The sequence below is a fragment of the Triturus cristatus genome, chromosome 2_1 (assembly GCF_964204655.1).
Source record: "Triturus cristatus chromosome 2_1, aTriCri1.1, whole genome shotgun sequence".
NCBI lineage: Eukaryota > Metazoa > Chordata > Amphibia > Caudata > Salamandridae > Triturus > Triturus cristatus.
Window position 1 is genome coordinate 118289809 of NC_140581.1, and position 15858 is coordinate 118305666.

The window sequence follows — 15858 nt, forward strand, 5'->3', positions numbered from 1 at the left end:
CCATATTGCAAAGATGTCATCAAGCCATTCCATAACATTGTCATGGGCTGTCGAAAATAGGTCTTCCACTAAAGGAAAACATGAATACTCGTCTATGACTACCATCAGATGATATCCATTTCCTAAAGGCCCAAAAACGTCAACTGCAACCCTCTCTCAAGCATGGGCAGGAGGGTCAGACATTGTCACACGGTCACCTTGGGAGACAATTGCAAATGTTCCTACTTAACTCGCTGGTCTCTTAAGGCTTTCTTGATGGCCGCAATACCACGGTGCCCTTCATGGGCCAGCGCAATGACCTCATTTGCCAGCGCGATGACCTGCTGTCTTAGGCTTCCAGTTGTGATGATTCTTGAGCCTCACAGTATTACACGTTCTTTGGTGATTGCCAACTCATCCTGTATATTTTTTGACGTTTGGAATTCAACATCATTGGCTTGGGGCTGGGTACATCTCCTCCATGGTTGTGTTGTAATAAGATCTTTGATTATGGCCAAGTCTCGACCTGCATTGTTCCATAGACGGAGTCACTGGTTTGCTGGATCTCGCAATAAAGTTGAGATAAGCTTCAACTATTGTCCATGTCGAACTGTGACGATGTAGCGGCACTCGTGAAACGTAATCTGCTGGGTTTTGATTCTTCTCTAGTTTATGCACGATCACATAGTTGTACTCTTGCAGTCTCAATCCCTTTTGATGCGAGTGGGCATCTTCGCCTTCGGGATGCCAAAGATTGTAATTAATCCCTGGTGATCTGTGATGATAGTGAATTGTTTTCCATAGAGGAATACATGAAAATGTTCACAGGCCACACCACAGTCAGAATCTCCTCCAGCTGAGAGTAGGCACGTTCTGATTCAGACAGTCTTCGACTAGCATAGGCTACAATGTGTCTCTGAGCATTGAGATGGCCATTGTGTTGGCTAAGGATTGCTTTGGCCCTACCAGGCTCGCATCAACTGTTATTTCAGAATGTAACTTGGGGTCAAAGTAGGCCATTTCAGTTGCATTCTCAATTTCATGTCTGATGACTTTGAAACTCTGGCCGCATTCCGACAACCACTGAAATGGTACATTTCACTTGGTCAAGTCTCTCAGTGGGGCACTCACTGTAACAAAGTTGCAAATGTAGCTTGAGCAATAACTGGCCATGCCTAGAAAGGATCGCAGCATGGTAACATATTGGCGGGGGGAACAAGTGGATGACAGTGCTTGCACCTTGTCTGGGTCTGGAGTAATTCCCCCATCAGACAATATGTGCCTGTTAGAAATGGGGGTCTCTAGTTGGCAAGGGCTTGCACCTTTGTCCAAATAGGGACCCTTCTTCCTATTCGGGATAAGGGAGTTACACTCCTACAATAACCCCTGCTCACCCCCTTGGTAGCTTGACACGAGCAGTCAGTAATACAGTGTAAGCACTACAAAAGTACACCACATCAGTTTAGAAAAATACCTAATATTTTTATATACTTGAGACGAGACCAAAAAACGATAAAAAATCCACAATACAGTACTTAAAAATCTTCAGTTATCAAAATATGCTTGAAAAACAGTTCTTTGATGTTGATAGCTCCGTCCAGGGCTATTGCGGTGTCGTGAGCAAACAAATCCAAACAGTTCTGGTTGACCGTGGCGTCGTGGGCCAGCTACGGTGTCGGGAAGACCCGCAAACAGTACCTTGTTAGAAATTCAGGGCGTCAGCGACCTCTCGTTGAGCTTCCGCAAAACACAGCGTCCGCAGGCGTCGGTTCCGGAGGTTGGTGCAGGAGTCGTCGGGCCCCTCGTTGCAGATCGATCTCCTCTCTGTTGGAGCTGGCGTCGGCAGGCATCATGTGCTGCGTTGGGAAGTGCAGCGGTGCGGCGTGTGGTGCCCTCAGGACGCGGTGCGAGCAGCGGCTCGGTGGTGGCGGCAGATGGCGTTGTCGGTGAGACCAGGGTCGCAGTGCGAGATGAAGGCAGTGCTCGTCGTGGTGCTGGCAGGTCACGGTGCAGGCAGCGTCGTCGTTGTTGCTGATGCGCTGCCGTCGGCTGATGAACTGGAGTCGATGATGTCAGTAGGCCAAGGCTGCGGTGCTGGATGAGGGCGGTGCGTCGTGTAACTTTACAAGCAGTGCCCTCGAACCACGGTACAAGCAGCAATGTCGATTTTTTTTTTATTTTTTTTTGAAAAACCTTTATTGACATTTCAACCAATAACAAGTATGGGCCTACAACCCCCGGGGCTGGCCGCTAAGCAGTCAGAGTAACAGAAATCAATATTTATCACAGGCAGCACCTCGGGGAGCGGAATCTCCATGCTATTAAACTGTCGGCCACTGAACAGCCCAAGTAGGTGACCAGGATACAAAAGGTTTTCATTTTATAATAAGGGAGGATGGAAGGATCAGGTGCCAAACAGTTTCCCAGCAGCAAGAAATGGCAGGCAGAATAATAAACGTCAACAATAAAGCAATTTATCTAGTCAATGGCGCTGAAACAGGAAAATCAGGATGTGGAGGAATATCACGGCCATTTGCGCCTGCAGTCCCCTGCCCTAAAACCCAGAAAACACCACGGAAATTGTGGCACACATGAAAACGCAGCGATTAACAACGAAGGAGTTTTACCATGCTGATCCCAGAAAAGAAGGACAAAGAAGAATAAGAGAAGAAAAAGGAGGCCATGGAAAAAAAGGGTTAAAGACTAAAGGATCCCCTCCCCCAACCCCCCACCCTGCACCTCTGCAGATGAGTACGCCCCCCCCCCCCCCCCCAGCAGTGTGCCTGTCGCCCCGGAACCAGACCCGAAATATAGAAGAAACAGAGAAAGAGGAGTAAGAAAAGAAACCCCACCAGACGGGGGGGTAGAGAGAATATTAATAAACTGGAGGAGGGCCTTCAAAACATGCCCCCGGCTTCTCCCTCCCGCACAGTATGTTTTCCCCCAAAGCAAACAATAAGCAACACAGAATCGACCATGCCAAAGAAGAATGGGGAGCATTATGCGCCTATTACACTACCAGTTATGCCGTGAGAGCACGCAACCCCTGAGCCCGCCCGCCTATTAGATGACCACCTCTGAAGGATCAACCTTATCCTTGGCCACTCTTTGCGAATCTACCCATGCATACCCATCGACCCAGTACCATGTCCAATGTTACAAAGAAGAGGAGCGTCCAAAAAAGAGCAGGAAGCGACACACACAGGCAGGGTGGAAGTCTCTGAATACCAACACAGTCAGCAGTATGGAGAGTCGTCTTTCCCAGTGCTGCCCCAGGATCTGCACTGCACACAAGGTCCAAGAAGGCGAGATCAGCCAGAACAGGCGACCGTTGCTTGAATATTGCCTGGGTCGCCGGAGGCCGCGCACGGGACAAGGCCACCACCCCCCACTCAGGTCCAAGGCCTCCGGAACAGACCAGACCCACAGCCTGCCGATCACACGTTAATATACTGTCCGGAGTTTCCAGCTGGTCACTATCCACAGGGCCGGCCACGACACTGTCCTCCTGTGTGCAGTGTAGGAAGTCCCCGTGTACCTGGGGACAGGCAGGCAGCAACTGTTCCGATGCTGATGCCACCCCATCAAGCTTACTCCCCAATACCCAGGCGCCGTGAACCAAGGCGGAATGAAGGGCACCGAGAGCCTCGAGAAGATCACCATACCCCAGCACAGCTCTCGGCGCTCGCTCCGCTACGCTCCTCATAGTCGCACACTTCCAATCGTGCTGCGACCCAGTGTACAGGATGGTAGACTTCGTCCTGTCAAGATGGCCGCCGGGTAAGTCCAACCCAGATTGGGACCAGGACTCAGGGACAAGCGCCGCAGGTTCCATGTCACTGGAATCAGGGTTTCGGGGGCAGGCAAAAAATATATCCGGTATGTGGTCACAGGCAACAGTCATCCCCACCACGGACCTGCGCCCGCGAAAATCCGGGAGCAGGCCGCAAGAATCAAGGCGAGTTACGGGCGGCGGCCGGGCAGCTCACCGGCGAAGGCTGAGGCAATCACCGGGGAATCTTGGATTAGCCACTTCGGGCCTGCACTCGTTCCGCTACGCTTAGTGGTAGGAACGGTCACGGCGAAATGTAGGCCGATATTCGCACCGCTTCGGTTAGTCCGACTCCACCCAGTCACCAAAGGCCGCTGTTGTTTAACTGCCGCCCGGCCATGTTATCCACTCGAGGTCCCGGTTCCAGGGTTGCAGAGGCCGCAATCTTCAAACGGACATTTCTCCGGCGATACCGCCGCCAGAAACTTCAGAGTCACACGATCGGTTGCCGCTCTCATTCACCAACACGGGCATATAGCGCAGGCGAAGGATCTCATACAGGATATCTGTGCGGGATGCGGAGGTTCACGGAGCCGGGAGCCTACTCTGCCGTCCCGGTCGCCATCTTGGCTCCTCTTCCAGCAATGTCGATTTTTGGCGTGGAGCGTGGTCGTCGAGGTTACCAAAGTGTTGTCGTGAAGCGAGGCGGTGCCGAGTGCGGTGCCCACATGTCGCGGTGCGAGCAATGGCTCGGTGGCGGCGTCAGCAGGCGTCGTCGGTGAGACCAGGGTCACATTGCGGCGGTGCCCTCTGCGGTGCCTTCAGGACACGGAATCGGCAGCGGCATCGTAGATTTCGTCGGGTTGCTTTTCTTCTGTTGCAGCAAAACACACAGTCCCCAGTGCTGAGGGCAGAAGATCTTGACGTCTTTGCTGCTGAGACTTCCTGAACAGGGGGCAAGCTCTACCTCAAGCCTGTTGAGGAACTCACAAATTAGATTGCTGTGTGCTTTGCTGTGTTTGCCTGCAGTGGCTGCTTCTGTCTTGGGCAGTTAAAGGACTGGGCTGAACTTTCTGCAAAGTGGTAGTTCCTTCTCACAGCTTCTCCGGCTCTTCTTCTTGGCAGTCTTCTTGGTCCAAAAGAGTTCTAAAGTTCAGGGGTCTGGGCCCCAATATTTATATCCCAAAAGCCTTTGATCTCTTAGGCAGAGGGTGTCTGTGCCCAGCCAGAACCAGTTCTGCCTTCTCTGATGTGACTTTCTGGCAGGAGGTGGAGACGGCATTGTCAGAGGCAGACCAGGCCCTTTGAGGTTGGAGGAAATCTCCCCCCCTTCCCCAATTGCAGCCCAGGTCTATTCAGCCCTTTCCTGACCCACCTAGACTATCTGGAGCCACTCCTGCTCCCCAGCCTTCTGTCATCTAAAACCCAGACAGGCAATCCACATTCCAGCAGAGGCACACAGGATGACTGAGCAAGAAAATACCTACTTTCTAAAAGTGGTATTCTCAAACAAAGAATGTAAAAATCACCTTCACTAAAAGATGCATCTTTAGATTCTGAGTTCAGGCATACTAAACTTTATTTTCCTACCTAGTTCCCAGGGCCAGTTATGTTTATAAGATGTTATAAACAAACTTCCCATTCTCTCCTATGGGGAACAGTTGGCCTTGCAATAGTGAAAAACTAAATTGGCAGTAATTCACTATCGGGACATGCCACACACACCAGGGCATGTCCTACCTTTCACATACACTGCACCCTGCCCACAGGGGTACCTAGGGCCTATCTTAGGGGTGGCTGACATGTAATAAAAGGGAAGGTTAGGGACTGGTAATTGTGTGCACTGGCCAGGTCGACATGTCAGTTACAAACCGCGCGCAGACTCTGCATTGGCAGGTCTGAGTTACCTTTTCAGGGCTACCCACGTGGGTGCCACAATCCGTGCTGCAGGCACACAAGTAGCATTTGATTCACAGGCCCTGGCACACTCAGTGCACTTTACTAAGGACTAACAAGTAAATCAAATATCCAATCATGGTAACACCAATCCATAACACAATTTACCACAGGAGCACTTGCACTTTCCCACTGATCAGCAGTGCGGAAAGTGTAAAAACTGGGAGGTCAGAAAGCAAAAACTCAGGGGAAACACGCCAAAAGATGCCAAGTCTAGCAGTGCACAAAAACTTGAGTTTGATTTTGTGAAACTCACACTTTGGAACGTTCAGAGTGCGACCTGCATCAGCAAGTAACTGACACTTGGTTAAGGGCTTTGTCGTGTTTTCTCCCAAAAACCAGTATGTCATCACTGTAATTGAAAGCAAATGGCGTCCTGAAAGATCTCCGCAGCAGAAGATACTCCAAAACTTAGTCTTTTGTATCTGAACAAACCAACATGAGTCGAAAAGTTATTAATGTACCTGCAGTTCTCCTCCAGCTCCATTTAATGGTATCCTTTTCTTAGGTGAAGACAGGAAAACACTTTGACTCCGTTCAGTTACATGATCATGGTCATGACGTGTGGACCTGAGTGTCTCTCTTCCTTTCAATGGCTTTGTTTGCCCGGCACAAATCAACGCAAATGTGCACTGCTCCATTACTGTCCTTTTTTGGTACTACTACTATGGCGCGACCCACTGCTTCAGACCTGTGGAACGTTCAATGAGGTCATGATTTAAAAGTACCTCCAACTTTTTCCATACAGCTACTTGTAAGTGGAAGGCAACTACGGTGTCGCTGAACCACAGATTGAATGTCTTTATTGATGTGAAGCTGTACTTAAATTTTCTTGAGTTTTCCCAGGCCATGAAACAACTATGGGAACTGGCTCGTGATCTCAGGCTGAGGACTGAGGTTGTAGTTGAGGGATATAAACCGCATGTCAACAGCAGTGGCAAAACTGAGCAAATAGGTACTTAATAAAATCCCTTGTATAATATGAATGGCAGTACCGTTGCAAACTGTCAGGGAGAGCAGCCTTGTTTTCTTCGGGGCACATATCTCCTTCTTGTTGCCATATGTAGTATCTTCCCGAGCCCTGGAGCATGCAAATGAAATATGCCACACAGAAGCTTTAGTCAAATACTTCTTTATTCCTCAGCAAACACTAATACACACTGTGCATTATCTCATACTCAACATTAACCACACCCTAACACCGCCTCTCAGATCACATCGTTCCTCTCCAAAGTTCATCCAGAACCACAAGGGTCTTACAGTTCATAACATCAATATGCTACACACTTCCTGGTTCTAAACTTAGCATCAGAGTTTCTCATAAAGGCAGCAGTGCCTTTTTGTCAGCTTGCGAAGGACTATCTATGGAGTGATTTTAATTCATGTAAAATTAGTGGGCTGCAGCCGCATGTGATAGTCACCGCTCATCGCTCTTTATAGGATGTTTTAAAACTGAAAGTAAATGCCTGGGAGTGTCAGCCTCGGCTGCAGCCTGCCCACTATTATTACATGCATTGCAGAGACTGGGGGGATAGGTATTCTTCCACTGTCTCAAAATGGGTGGTTAGCAGATTTCTAGGGGCAGCCTGTAGGCTGAGTTTTAAACAGGAAAGTGTTTGTCTAGTCCAATAGCATCCATGAAACTGTGTTCAACTGGTCGTTTTGTTAAAGTGAAAAATGAGGTCCCGAGGTAGTGCCCACATTCATGTACAAAAGATTTGATGTGCTTTCATACATTTTCCTGCAGATTGATTCATTACTTAGAAAAAAAAACAGTCCAGTGGCAGCCATGCAAAGGAAGTTCATTTATTTACCTATTGCTCACGAGTGTCTTTGTGTTTGCAGGATCCTGCTGCCGCTGCCATCGCTGACGGAGACTGCGACACAAGAGAGGGTGAGACCGTAGCCATGAATTATAAACCATCACCTCTTCAGGTGAAGTTAGGTAAGGCTCTGTGGCATAAAGTGGCACCATCCAGAAAGTACTGCACTCTTAAGAGACACCGTGAACGCCAAGTAATTGACAGTATTACTTCTCTGAGGGGAAAGATTGGGATCGCTGATCATATTCTGTTTCATATATAGTGCCACAGAGGAGCGGCTCATCCAGAGATTTTTAGAATCGAGAGAGGAGAGAGAGGGAAGAGGGAGAGAGCTTTTTGTCAGTCCTTTTGACATTTGATAGTTGCCACTGCTTGGATGGGCTGTCCATCTATCTGGCAGGCTATTGCATTTTATCGATTGTTACCTTGTCACCGTTGTGTTCCTATTACAATGCGGTGATGGCCATAAAGTAGTCCTTCTGTTAAACTGCACTTGTGACATAATGAGTAGCTTGTAATTGTCAACCAGTTTGTGTTCTTCGATATATTACTTTGCTGATTTATGGCTTGTTTTGCTTAGGAAGTGTGTGATGATTGGATGCCCTGGTCTGTCCTAAAGTGTTCTTCTCTAATCTCCATTGCACATTTATTTTTTTTACTTTGCTGTTGTGATAACATATTGGATTTGCATTCTTATTTGTTTACAAAGTAATATGTGTGCACATAGACTTCTTTAAAGATACAAGGAAAATACAGGCCCTCTGTCAAAAGTAAGTACTAGTCTATATTTAGCTGGTTATGCATTTTAGGTTCACTACTCACAAATCAAGCAACATCGTCTGACTCTTTTTCATAACACTCTTCTAATGAGAATACAGCTTACCCCTGGCTCACTTCCAACTTCTATATTGTTGCGGCCCAAGAGGTTAGTTAATTGTGCTATTTTCTTTCACTGACAGCTGGGAGTTAGATACACAAAGTCCCCCAACTATTATTTAACACTTATTTAGTTTAAGATTTGATGCCAAGAACCTAACCATCACATGCACAAGCTACGCAAGATATATAGTATTTAATGGTTGCCCTCTGAAAATATTATTTATACTTTATGGAGTTGTTGCATTTTAACATGTTCTTATGAGACCAAACCCAGCATTAGTTGCACTTGTTGTGTTATTTTCATGGTTACTCTGTAATATTTATTAAATGGTGTTTTCATTGATGTTTAGTGCATTACTTTTTTTGACAACTTAGATTTACTTTTATTAGGTTTATATTAGGAATTCTAAAATAGTGGAGCATGATGGCTTGACGCCTGGCAGTCAGGAATTCTAGACAATGTGAAACTTTAAAGCCATGAACTAGCTGCTGACGTCCACTGTGACCACAGGAGGAAAGATTGGGACTCAGTCGGGCTTCTGCTTATCCTTTGAAAGCAGAGACATAGATCATCAAGAGGACATCCTGGCTAGAAGGGAGTCAGATCCTTGAAGATAGTTGGAAATAAAGATAAAGAGGCACTTCCATTCTGCTTCAATATTGATAGAAAGTCCTATATCAGAATGTCATCCAGGGGGTTAGAAAGGAAACAAATCTGGAATGGTTTTAGGTCAGCCAGCAAACACCAGAGGAAATGAAAAATGAGCTGGATAGCCGTGTAAGAAAGACCCGCAAACCTCCCTGTGTAATAAACACACTTGGAAGTGTTGTGTCTTCACAGCACTTACAAGTTCTAAAAGATCTATTGTTTCAAATAAAGGTGAGCAGCACCATGGGAATGTCCCACCTGACACTAGAAACCCCACCCTTATTCCATCTGATGCTTTCTGCCTAGATACAGATCCCTTGCATGGTTGATCGTTGTTGAAGGGTGTAATCATGTCTAGGAGATTCATTTAAAAGGGCAGTTTGAACTCTATGTGTTTTCGGTCCACCACCATCAGAGCATCTACTCAGCGACTCAAATCATTAAGAGATCCTGGACAAAAGCTGTTCTTTTAGGGCACAGCCTATCTAGCTCGCTGAAATTCGTTGTTTTTTCATCTGCAACAGAAGCTTCACGTCTAGTAGTCCACGCTGTCGCAATTTTGTTTTTTTTCAGGACCAAGATACTCTTTTTCAGTGATCTAGCACTCAATAAGACTCACTTTGTGGGAACTGCAGTATGACCACGCTTCAGGTCTAGGAGACTAAACAGCGTTCCCTGGTGGATGCCCTTTAAATCTGCTGGTTGTAAAGTTTTCATCCGGTGTTCGCCCCGGTGCCTGTGCTGTACTGGTTCGGTTTGTAGTGAAGGCAGGTAGGCATGCTTTCCTTCGGGTCTCTCTTCTCTCCTGGGCGGTGTGCATCAAGACCCTGAGCAGGGATCCATATTCCCAGATTGTACGTCAGTGAAGCTTGTCTAAAACCCTTGTTCCTTAAATTCCAGATTGACTGATAAAATCGGAGGAAGTGGAGCCCGGCAGGGGGAGGAAGCCCTGGGAGCACATGTGTGGGATAGCCGGGTGAACAGGGGGCTGTCCAGAGGGGCCAGGGGCATAGGGGCAATTAAAAGAAGTCATGTACCACAAGGGAAACTGATGTAGCATATTTATTTTCATGTCTCAGGGCGCTCTTCTTCTTTGTAAATCCGACTAGTTCCTAGGGCCCTGTAGTTGGAGCCAATGGCTTTACAATGCTTTCTTCCCATCCCTTTTTTCCCTTTACTTTTATTATATGCTGTTTCACCGCATTAATTTTCCTCCCTTCACATTTGCATTTCCCTCCGCCCTCATCGCACCGTGTGATTACTTTTGTCCTTTGATTTGACCGCATTTTATTTGAGCACCTTTGAAAGCGGTGGCAAAATGTGTATTTTAGAAGTGAAGACACCTACAAGTGTGTCTTTGAATGTTTGTGCTTGATGATGAGCTTCCATCAGAGCCTGCTTTAGATTCCACAGTCGAGTTCCCATTTGGATTCAGTGCTGAGGTTAATGCTCCGCTACAGGTTCTTCTGGTTGAAGGACATTCCTGGCTGTGGGCTTGTTGCAGCAGAGAGATGAATATCAGACTGTGTGTAATTGAGGTTTCTTTATATTTGTTATAAGTGCAGCAAAGTTTCTTATCTCAACGGATTTTGTGTACGCGCCCACAGTCAACTCTTTGACTGTAACATAGCTGAGCTTAACTTGTTCTGGCCCAGCCACGCTGCAGTTGGTGTCCCTAGCCGCCCCTCTAGTGATTGACGTGACCTTGATCCCGCCCTGGCTAGAATAAAGATTAGCTGCCCTGGGGCAGCTGGGTAATGAAGCAGAGACATCATGTTTTCCACTAGGCCTGGTCTGGAAATAGTAGGATAATGTTTGATGTCTTGATGGAATAGACACATGGAGGTAAAATCTTGGAAAAAGAAAGCAGACGTGTTTTTGGTCACACATATTGTGCTGCTGTCCCAGCCATCCCTTTAAGGAGGTGAGTGTGGATAGGTTCTGACATAACCACTGTTACCAAATGATATGTTTCCCCAGAAGTTTTATTAAACAATATCTTGACTGCCTTGCCAGAACAGGAATGTTGTAAGTCACCCAGGACATGAATTCGACCATCTCTCAAGCCAGTAAGTAAACTGAACATGAAGGGTTCTGGAAGAATACAGTCTGGGTGCCAGAGACGACATCTGGCACATTTAACAATTACCTACCATGCTCCTCTGGATCAAAGAATATTTAATAAGTCAAAAACTAAACAGAAAGGACAACTTCACAAAGAAGTACGAGGGCGTGAAGTACTTCAAAGTTATGAATCAATCTGAGCATTCTACATCCTCAGACAATAAAAATAGGGTATATTTCAAGACAATATGTGGCAATATATGTCCTCGCTTACTCGGAGCGTAGCAGAAATATGAAATCTTGCGCCAACAATGTACCTGGTAATTCGGGTGCAACTTTTGCTCTGACCCGCAACTTTTCCCTGTGCACATTCCTATGAGTAATAACTAGAAAGTTACTATGAAAAGGGAAATCAAATGCGACTTTACAGTAGAGCTGGGGGAATCACTGAAGGCTCGAGCCAAGTTCCAGCCAGATGTCTGACTCTAACTCAATTGGAAGCCCTCTTGTAACTCCGAGTTAAAAACGACCTGAGTCTGCTTGAGGCATGTGGCTTTTGCCGTCCACACTCTTATCTCAGTCATCAAGGCCCAATCTCCCTATCTTGAGGATAAATTGCACACCGTTAAACCAGGAAACCTGAGGTCAATCCTGGCGTCCACATTTGAACAAATCCTAGCCAAATATTTCATTTCACTGTCTCCATTTCCTTTATCTGAAGAATACAAAACTGTGGTCAGTGGAATACCTGAATTAATCTCAGCCACTGGTAAGTACTCGGGCCGCATCCCAGTCCATCTTTATTTTGCAGACCATGCTATCCTATCCCATTGGACCCAGCCATATGCTAATCGGTTTCAACACTGCTTCAGTCGGACCAGTCCAGCCTAAACTGCTAGGCGAGGCCCTCCCTGCATCGAAACGGGAGCAATCTAACATTGGCTTTGCCCTTATTGGGTTTCATCAGTCTGGTATAGCTTGGATCCAGTGACACAGTGGTACCCATCCCACCTAAGGTGTTGCACAGTAGTATACAAAAAAGTAAGGGAGAGAATGTTTGAATTAATCTCAGCCACTGGTAATAACTTAAACTGCATCCCAGTTCTGCCAGGCCAGGACCTCCCTGAACCGGAACACAAGCAACCCATGTCTAATTTTGCCCTTGTTAAGGCTCATCAGTCAGTTATAGTTTGATTCCAGCGGCACAGTGTGCACAGGGCCCATGTCCGTGCATATCCGTTCCATTTAGGGCATCACACTGAAGTATACAAAGAAGTGAGGGATGGAATGCTTGAATTAATCCCAGCCACTGGTTATTACTCAGGCTACACCTCAGTTTGGACCCAGCCACATTCAAATTAGCCTTGACCCTTCTCCAATAGGAACAGTCATGCACGAACTTCCAGGCCAGGTTCCGCCTGAACGGGAATACATATGGCTTTGAAATTCCAAGCTGCTCCAGCACCACTGGCTTACGTGAGTGCAGCAGCATCACTGTACATATTAGCCCTGGTTGCTTTAGGCTTCAGGCCTTCACTGTCAATGTCAGAAGTTGGTTCGTCCACCCTTTCTCAAATGGTCAAAGGGGGATTAACATCAACGAAGCAGCCCTGACCCCACTCCAACCCGTGAACACATGCAAAAGAGTGTGGTAGAGCATGAGGCTGCCAAGGCAAGAGGGCAATAGAGCAAAATAGTCTGGCAGATAAATGTGTCAGAGATGCATTAAAAATAGCAGCAAACAGAACAGGTGATTGTCAGTGGGGCACAATTAAAGCACTAGTGGCTTGGCTTCAGATCTTCTCGCCGAGAAAGTTAAAAACATATCTATTCATAAATTTCTGTGTACCCATTCATAAAAAATTATTCATGTCAAGTTTTCTTTGGTTTAAAACTGATCGACTCCATGCTAGATATCACATGTTGTTATCATTAAAAACACACTGTTATACAATGGCAGGGTATCTAAATTGCTGCACCACTACCTGTGTTCACTTTTGTGTGCCACAAATTTTCTATATCCTATCTTGTCTCAAAAAACCGTGCCCACCTCTGAGAACCAGCCACCATTAATAGTCCTCAACAAAACATTCTAACACAAAGATAAAGAGGCACACAAATAGAGACAATAAAGCATAATATTTGGAAGAGTCCATAAGCCAGTGAAATCACGATGATAGAGGCAAATTGTTTATTTTGCGTCATATTTCTTTTTAATTCCTCATTTGATATTATACATGTAGACTATGCAAAACAGCCAACGCATCTTGCCCATTCGTGCTTCTTCAGGGCTATAATCATAACAAGACAATACTGTCACCACATAAACAAAAACATATTCATATTGATAAACACATTCATATACACAGACAATTCTAAACATAAAAATATATAAAAACAATGTCACATGTGTAGCTAGATCTCAATTTCTACAATGTCATTTTTACATATCCTAAAACCTCATTTGTTTTGTTCACGACTGAGTTCTTATAGTTTTTACAGTACATAACATGAGTATCTCCCTGCAAGTGGCCAACGTAACACATGGTATTATTCATCCCTAATGGAGATATTGACCACTAATCCAGACACACATCTCCGGTTCTGCTCATTGTTATAATTACTCTTTCTTTTGGTTGCACAATAAGTCCTCAAGTATATGGCGTTTTGTGATGCAGTCGTAATTAATCTGACCCTTAAGTGGTCCATAAAGCATCTTTGCTGCTGACCTAAATAAATGGTGGTAATTAAATTCAATGTGGTATTATCCCTCACAGAGTTGTTAATGTTTGCCGTTGGGCGAATAAAGCACCATACACTACGATGTCCCAGTCCTCGCGTAAGAGATTATCGGCAGCTCCATTGCTCTCGGAGCACAAAGGCAGAATTCGTACAGTTCTAGGCACCACTGCTCTCAGAGTTGGCCTTAGTGCTTTTACGTGTCCAGAACACTTGTTCTGTGTTTCTGTTACAAGGTCTGAGGTGGTGACATCTGCTCTTTAGTCATCAGGTATTCTTGGGTTCGAAATCCTGCCACTTCTATTCTTACCCGAATAAGATCAAATATCTTTATTCCATACCCCTTACTGTGATAGATCTACAAATAGCTGTCTGGTTTCAGTTTTTGATTGTGCACATGTATGGTTCAAATGGAAACCAAAATGTGCAATGTAGTTTTGCAAACCTTGAACCTCTTCACAGCGACCCTTAAGTCAGGGTGAGGAGATTGGACACATTTCAGAGGTGTGCTAGGGATACCCGTCTGTTTTCTTTGCGGACCACAGTGGTGCCCACTTGCCACCTCACGGTACCTGGACGGAATCTGTTTGCACCTGGTCCACCATGGCCTACTGGTAGATATCGCATCAAGCCTGCAAACCTTGCAACGACAGTAACTGCGAAGAAAAGAAGTGCAACTCAACTGTGACGTCAGTCTGTGTTCAATGTGAAAGTTTCCTAGGAAGAAGATTACAGCTCTACTACCCATTGCATCGAGGTCAAACAATTGTCCCTCCTCTGTAGAACATTAGTTCAAACGAAGAAATGACCTGATACCCTTCTTTCTCCACATGGGAGCGTGGCTGTGAACTAATATCAATAATGTATTACCCCTTCAGATCCGTGCTTCTAATTTAACGGTTCCACCTCTGTTTTTGTGTTTGTGCCTTTGTAACAGTTTGGTCTCGCCATATTTCGATTAGATTAATTGTATCCTTCCGCTGCTGAATATTTTTCTTTTTGCATATTTCTAGAGCAGTGGTTCTAAATCCTTAGAATTCTGTGGAACCCCCCTGAATCAATACTGGAAGCATAGGACCTCTGCGTATGCAATTTGTACTGTTTGACCGCCAAATGCACCCAATGACCGATCGTAGAAGTGGAAACCTTCTTCCCCTTAGCCACACCCCCACTGGAGACAAACAGGGCAGGAGAAATCTGGGAATGTTGGAGGTAAATCTGGAGAGCCCTGCGAACATCCAAGGATCAGCAGGCAAATCAGGAAGAATCACCTCCTGCTGCAAATGAAAACTTGAAGAAACCTTAGGCAGGAAAGCCGGATCAAGCCGCAAAACGACCCCATCCGGGAGGAACTGCAAATAAGGAAACAAAATGAGCAAGGCACCCAACTCACCCAACCGGCGAGCGGAGGTAATGGCCAACGGGAAAGCCACCTTAGCGGACAGCCACAACAAATCCGCCTCCATCAAAGGTCCAAAAGAGGGCAACTGGAGACCCCCGCAAAACAGTAGGCAAATCCCAAGAAGGAACCAGAACAGGAAAAACCAGCCGACGAAGCCGACTAACCAAAGGGGCAACACTCTCCATGGAGGCCCCAGGACCACGACAAGCATGAACCACCGCCCACTGAGCAGACAACGTGGATGGGGAAAGTCCTTTCAAAAAACCATCTCGGAGAAAATCCAACACAGAAGTAGGAACCCCCAGTACAGAATCCACCCCATGAGAAGAACACCAAGAAACAAAAGAACCCCAATGACGACCATAGCACTTAAGGGTCAAAGGGCAGCGAGACAGCTGGATGTCACGAGCCACTACAGACGAACAGCCCAAAGACTCCAACGTCAACCGCTCAAGAGCTAAGCCGTCAGCTGCAAACGACGAAGACAAGGCAGAGACGGGAGTGGAAACTGAAGAGGAGACTGACTCAAAGGAAGCCGGACAAACCAACCCTCCGCCAGCCGCAATTGGAGAGGAAACCAAAGGCGGCGAGGCCA

At 46.3% G+C, this 15858-nt stretch overlaps 1 protein-coding gene across 2 annotated transcripts in view; it reads left to right on the forward strand.

The window, feature by feature from the left end:
* FAM219A (family with sequence similarity 219 member A) overlaps positions 1 to 15858 on the forward strand; it is a 493349-nt gene that overhangs the window by 290248 nt on the left and 187243 nt on the right. For both annotated transcript variants that reach the window (XM_085628479.1, XM_085628472.1), the window contains exon 2: positions 7553 to 7652. In XM_085628479.1, the coding sequence (XP_085484605.1) occupies positions 7553 to 7652 (100 nt within the window). The remainder of the gene's footprint in view (positions 1 to 7552; positions 7653 to 15858) is intronic.